Source organism: Budorcas taxicolor, chromosome 15 (assembly GCF_023091745.1).
Source record: "Budorcas taxicolor isolate Tak-1 chromosome 15, Takin1.1, whole genome shotgun sequence".
Classification (NCBI taxonomy): Eukaryota; Metazoa; Chordata; class Mammalia; order Artiodactyla; family Bovidae; genus Budorcas; species Budorcas taxicolor.
Genome location: NC_068924.1, coordinates 76,122,221 through 76,129,218, shown reverse-complemented (window position 1 = coordinate 76,129,218; position 6,998 = coordinate 76,122,221). Strand labels below are relative to the sequence as shown.

Sequence of the window (6,998 nt, the reverse complement as noted above, 5' to 3'; positions counted from 1 at the left end):
CAACCTAGACAGCATATTAAAAAGCAAAGACATTACTTTGCAGACAAAGGTCCATCTAGTCAAAGCTTTGACTTTTCCAGTAGTCATGTATGGATGTGAGTGTTGGACTATAAAGAAAGCTGAGTGCAGAAGAACTGATGCCTTTGAACTGTGGTGTTGGAGAAGACTCTTGAGATTTCCTTGCACTGCATGGAGATCCAGTCCATTCTAAAGGAAATGAGTCCTGAATATTAATTGGAAGGACTGAGGCTGAAGCTCCAATACTTTGGCCACCTGATGTGAAGAACTGATTCATTTGGAATGACCCTGATGCTGGGAAATATTGAAGGCGGGAGGAGAAGGGGACAACAGAGGATGAGATGGTTGGATGGCATCACCGACTTGATGGACATGAATTTGAGTGAGCTTCGGGATATGTTGATGGACAAGAAAGGCTAGATTAATACAGTCCATGGGGTGGCAATGAGTTGGACATGACTGAATGACTGAACTTAACTGAACTTATTCTCAGCTTAAAATTTTGTTAGAGATATAAAATTATATCAGGAAACACAACTAAATGTGTTAGCATTTTAGAGATAACAGCTAATTATTTATCCAATTATTAATTTTTAAAGTAATTAACCTCCAATTAAAATAAATAAATTTATATTTTAAATAAATAAATAAAAGTTAGGACACCTGTGTTATGCCAGCAATTGTACGTTGAGTGAGGGCCCAGATTCTAAAATCGGTCGGAAAATCATGCAAAATTTTTCTCCTGCATGATGTTATTTATTTATGATTCAGACAATAAAGAAAGAAACAGTTTAATAAAGTAGTTTTATCCTTTTCACTACTTATAAGTTAAGAAATAGGGTAGTGTGACAGAAAATAAGAGGGAAAGTTCTACTATGGGTAATGTAACCAGAGATGATTTTTCTTTAAAGGATATGTTCGAGATGAGATTGAAAAGATAGAAACAAATACCATCCGAAGCACTGTTACAGAAATGATACCAATGAACAAGCAGAACAGATTCAGAGACGCATAGAACAAACTTATGGTTGTCAGCAGAGAACAATGTGGGAGAGATAGTTAGGAAGACTGAGATCCACGTGTTCAAACCACTTCATTGAAAGTGGATAACCAACAAGGTCCCACTGTACAGTATAGGAAACTCTGTTCAGTGTTTTGTGGCAGACCAAATGGGAAAGGAGTTTGGGGAGAATGGATACGTGTTTCCATGACTGGGTCCCTTTGCTGTCCACCTGAAACGATCACAACATTGTTCCTGGCTGTGCCTTCATTTTCAGTCACTTCAGTCATGTCCAGTTCCTTAAGAACCATGGACTATAGCCCACCAGGCTCCTCTGTCCATGGCATTCTCCAGGCAAGAATACTAGAGTGGGTGCCATGCCGTCAAGGAAGCTTCCTAAGCCGGGAATTGAACCCTTGTCTTCTGAGTCTCCTGCACTGCAGGTGGATTCTTTACCACTGAGCCACTGGGGACACTCATTAATTGGCTATACACCAGTATAAAATAAAAAGTTTTTAAATAAAGAAGCACTATTACAGAAAGTAAAACTAAATTTTTAAAGTGAGATAATTAATAAAATTATCTTACTCTCAGTGTTGACAGGAGCTATACTTAGAAAACTCAAAATTTTTCACAAGAATTTTTATGGCAATACTATGTTAAAAAGGGCTTGTGAGAGTGTGCCCTCTTCGTCCATATTTTAATGGGGAAGTTTTCAATCTTTCAAAGTTGAGGATGATGTTAGCTGTGATCTGTAAATATATGAACTTTATTATGTCAAGGTACACTACTTTTATTTCCAATTTGTTGAGATTTTATATGAAATGGTGTTGAATATCTATACCATCGTGAACAACCAGGAGAAATAAAGAAAATAATTCCACCTACAAGCACGTCATAAAGAATAAAATACCAATACAATATTGTAAGGTAATTAGCCTCCAATTAAAATAAATAAATTTATATTTAAAAAATAAGACATTTTTCATCTTCAAAAAAAAAAAGAATAAAATAGTTAAGAAAAACATAACCAAAGAGACAAAAATCTTGTAAACTGAAAACTGCAAAATGTTACTCAGAGAACACACATCCACATATGGAAAGAATTATATGAATTGGGTTATTTAATAGCATTAAGATGTTAATATGACTGTAAGTGACCTACAGATTCAGTGCAATCCTTATCAAAACCCCAAAAATGTTTTTGGCAGAAATAGAAAAATTCATGCCAAGACTTATATGGAATCTCAAGGACTCCAATTTTTTCCAAGACAATCTTGAAAAGGAAAGAGAAAATGTTCAGTCTAATAATTCCTGATTCTACAACATTATGCAAAACAATGGTAGTCACAGCACCAGTTTTGGAATAAAGACAGACAACAAACTAAGGGAATTAAGAGAGTCTAGAAATAAACCTTTTATATGTGCTTAGATAATTTTCAACAAGGGTGCCAACAGCATTTAATGGGGAAAGGATATTACACTGAGTGAAAAAAGGCAATCAAAAATAAATAAATAAATAAATGATTCCACTTTACATGAGGCACTTAAAGTAGTCAAGTTCACAGAAAGTAGAATGGTGATTGCCTGGGGCTCACTGAGTGGAAATGGGAAATTTTATTTAATAGCTGTGAAACTTCAGTTTGGAAAGTTGGAAATGTTCTGCTGATGATAGACAGTGATATTGTTTGCATAACAGGGTGAATTAATGTTACTTTAATATGGTTAAAATTTAAAATTTTGTTATGTATATTTGACCACAATTTTAAAAATAAGTTTAAGAACTAAGGTAATAGGAGCTTTTCTGGTGGCTCAGTGGTAAAGAATCTGCCTGAAATGCAGGAGACGCAGGAGACACAGGTTCAGTTTCTGGGTCGGGAAGATCCCCTGGAGGAGAGCATGGCAACCCACTCCAGTATTCTTGCCTGGAGAGTCCCGTGGACAGAAGAGTCTGGTGGGCAAATGCCCACAGGGCCGCAAAGAGTCGGATCAGACTGAAGAGACTTGGCGTGAACATACACCACTTTTGAAGAGCCTGGAGCAAAAAGCAGAGGGTCTGGAGAAAAGTAAGGTACTGTGCATGCCCCCTGCACACAGTACCACCTAAGGAGTTGTTTGTCCTTGCTGCCCCCTGCTGCAGCAGGGACCCCAACAAAGCCTTGCCTGAATTTCTTGTCTGGTCTCTAATCAATTTCTATTGATTAAGGAGGTCAAGAACCCTGGGTAGTAACAAGGACACCAGCTCAGAACCCTCTGGGACCTGCAACCACTCAAACAACACAAGTTCTGGAGCCCCTGGCCCCGCAGCCAGGGACCCTGGGATTTTGCTCCACCACCAGTGGGCTAGCCCTAAACCCAGGTCCTGGTCTCACCCACCAGTGGGCAAGCATCAGCCCCAGGACCCACTGGGCCAAAGCCCCACCCACCAGACTGTGGCCCTGATGCCAGCCCAGTCAATCCCAGCCCACTCACCAGCAGGCCAGCACCACCCAGGATACCCTAGCCTGACCATTCTACCAACCAGCAAAATGACACCAGCTCCAGGACACCTTGCTTTGTGACTAGCCAGAAAGATATCAATTATGTGTACAACAGCAAAAAGTATCATTTCTTTTTTTAATATATTTATTTTAATTGGAGGTTAATTACTTTACAATATTGTATTGGTTTTGCCATATATCAACATGAATCCACCATAGGTATACACGTGTTCCCCATCCCGAACCCCCCTCCCTCCTCCCTCCCCATACCATCTCTGGGTCATCCCAGTGCACCAGCCCCAAGCATCCAGTATCATACATCAAACCTGGACTGGCGATTCATTTCATATATGATATTATTAGACAATTATTTCATAAAAATCAGCATGGAAAAGATCAACAATTAAATGAATAGATAAAAGAGATTAACAGACAATTCTAGGGAAAAAATACAAATTATATCAAACAAGTGAAAAGATGTCCAAACCCAATTATATCAAAAGGATTTGTGGTAAATTATAAAACCAAATTTAAAATAAATTTAATCGGATTATCATATGCCATCAGTATTTATTACGACTGATTTTGAGAATGTGGACAAAAATTTTCTCACATACTGTGGACAGGAGTGTAGCTGTTTGTACAACTTCAAAGATGGCAATAGCTATGACCATCAATATTTTAAATAAATGTATTACCTGAGCATTGATTCAGATACAACACATATATCAACAACTTCACTTCCAGGAGATCATACTGGCACACATTCAAAAATATATTTTTATTGCAAAATTACTTTTCATAGAAAAAGTTTAGGAACAATATGAAAAAGAATGGAAACAATTTCAGTATGTCTCTATAAAGGAGTATGATGTAGTATGAGAAAAATTAAGGATTAGATCTAAATGGACTACTAGGAAAATACTTCACAGCTGTTACTAAAAAAGGAAAGTTTACCTACACACAAAAAAGAAAAATATGTGTATTTACATACAATTGCTTTTACATAGATTATTACCAGATGGATCTTAAGAAATAGAGTGCCACTGCAGACATAGACTAGAAAATATATTGAGAGATAAATAGGAAATGTATTCTACACTTTCTCCCATTTTGTATGATTTGCATTTTACTATTTATTATTATCTATTTCACTTCAATTGTTTAAAAAAATTAGAGTTACATGAAAAGTTTGTATATAGTGCAACTGAAATTTTATAAAGAACACAGAGTATATGGCATTAAATACTTTAAACAGCATAATAAAAAGAATAACTTAAAGGACAAGAATCTAACTAAAAATAAATACTGTCTGGAAAAAATTAAAAAAGGAAAAATGCATAAATTGGTTAAAAATTGGTGTAACTATATAAAATTTCCTCACTAATCTGTTACATGATATTGGCTCCTTCAATATAAGCCTTACATTTTTCTAGGTACAGTGATAACAAAATATTACAGACCTTACATTCTACCATGGAGAGGAACTATTCATGTTATGAACAGCACAGTTGCATGGTTATAGCATAACTATTTGTATTATAATTATAAATTCTTTGAAGAAAAAGAAATCAGCATCAGATCTGAGAAAGCTACTGAATTCCAAGGAAGTGGTCTCTGATGTCAAATGCCCCCCTTCATGGTGGCCGATGCTCTTTTTTATCATAAAATGCCATGTTCCTTCTCCAAAGCTTATTCATAGCATTTGTCATCTCTGAGTTTCTCAGAGTGTAGATTAATGGGTTCAGCATGGGGGTTATGACTGTGTAAAACACGCTCAGTGATTTGTCAAAGGGGAAGGTCTTAGCAGGTCTCACATACATGAAAATACAGGGAACAAAGAAGCAGACAACCACAGTGATGTGGGAACCACAGGTCTGGAGGGCTTTCCGCCTCCCTTCCTGACTCAGGTTATTCAGAGAGTGCAGGATGACTCCATAGGAGACAAGCAAGAGCAGAAACACTATAGTGCAGATCAGTCCTCCATTGGCCAGCACTAAGATGCCAATGACATAGGTGTCAGTACAGATGAGTTTCAATAGAGGGTACATGTCACAGAAAAAATGATCAATGATATTGGGGCCACAGAATGGGAGCCCAAAAATAGTGCTAAGTTGAATAATTGAGTGCAGAAAACCTCCAACCCAGGACACCACCAGCAGCACAACACACACCCTCTGACTCATGATCACCAAGTAATGCAAGGGCTTACAGATGGCCACACAACGGTCATAGGCCATCACCAGCAGAAGGAAGACCTCCGATCCACCAAAAAAATGCTCTGTAAAGAGCTGGGTCATACAGGATTGGAAGGATATGGTATTTTTCCCCACGAACAAGCTTGAAATCAGTTTGGGAGAAATAGATGAGGAATAAATGACATCCATAAATGATAAGCTAGCAAGAAAAAAGTACATCGGTGAATTCAGGGTCTTACTAAATGTTACAGTCACCACAATAAGCATGTTGCCCAACATGGTCAAAATGTAGAAGAACAAGAACATAACAAAAAGGACTTTCCGCTCCTTTGGATTCTGTGTGAGGCCCAGGAGGACAAAGTGAGTCACATTGCTTCTTGGTTCCATCTATTCCTTATAGGTGCTGACTTCAGATAAGAGGAACAGTTTACCTATAAATCAAATCAAACAATTAAAAACACCTTGACATTGATTATAAGCTTAATGTACTTTATTCACTCAATGTGTTAAACCTGACATTAGGATCATAAAGTCAAATAAGAATGTTTCCCTATTCTCAGTGATTAGATGTATAATGAGGGGTCAGACCATACCAACTAATTTTATAAGTGTCACTATAAATATATTCATGGATAAGTGTTCACATTTCCAGAATATCTATAATCAACTCTGGATCTGGGAAGGTTTCTCAAAGTAAACAATACTTCAGCTGAGTTTTATAGGAAAAGTGAGATAATAAGAGATAAATAGGGAACTCCATGAAAAGATGAACCAGGTATAAAATCACAAAAGTGAAATATTTAAGTAAAGAATCACTTAAGGTAACTTACACATTCAAAGTGGAAAATTTAGGAATAAATATGTGTATGCAACTATCTAATTGACATATCCAAGCAGATATCAATTTAATATTTATTAAAATAAATTTTAATCATATTTATTAATACATTTTCAATATTCCACAATTAACCTATTCCTTCCTAAATGTTCTCCATCTCATTATGTGGTAGAGAATAGTTTAATAAAAGGAAATATTAACATTGTAAGAATAACTATCATTTCTATGCCAAACTATATGTTAGATGTTATCTCCGTGCTTGGACCTCTCAGATGGCTCAGTGGTAAAGAATCACCCTCCAAGCAGGAGACAGGGGTTCAACTCCTGGGTTGGGAAGATCCCCAGAAGCAAAGGGCAACCCACCCCAATATTCTTGCCTGGGAAATCCAACAGACAGAGAAGCCTGGTGGGCTACAGTCCGTGGGGTGGCAAAGATTTGGATATGACTTAGGGATAAACAAATC

The 6,998-nt window shown here is 37.1% G+C and overlaps 1 protein-coding gene across 1 annotated transcript; it reads right to left on the bottom strand.

The window, feature by feature from the left end:
* Positions 1 to 5,135: 5,135 nt before the first annotated feature.
* On the bottom strand, positions 5,136 to 6,083 carry LOC128060139 (olfactory receptor 4A47-like). Its single transcript, XM_052652441.1, has one exon. The coding sequence runs from the start codon at positions 6,081 to 6,083 to the stop codon at positions 5,136 to 5,138; it is 948 nt and encodes a 315-aa protein (XP_052508401.1).
* Between the last annotated feature and the right edge of the window lie 915 nt (positions 6,084 to 6,998).

Excerpts from the sequence above, each read along its gene's own strand:
- LOC128060139 (XM_052652441.1), bottom strand. The coding sequence starts at position 6,083 with ATGGAACCAAGAAGCAATGTGACTCACTTTGTCCTCCTGGGCCTCACA.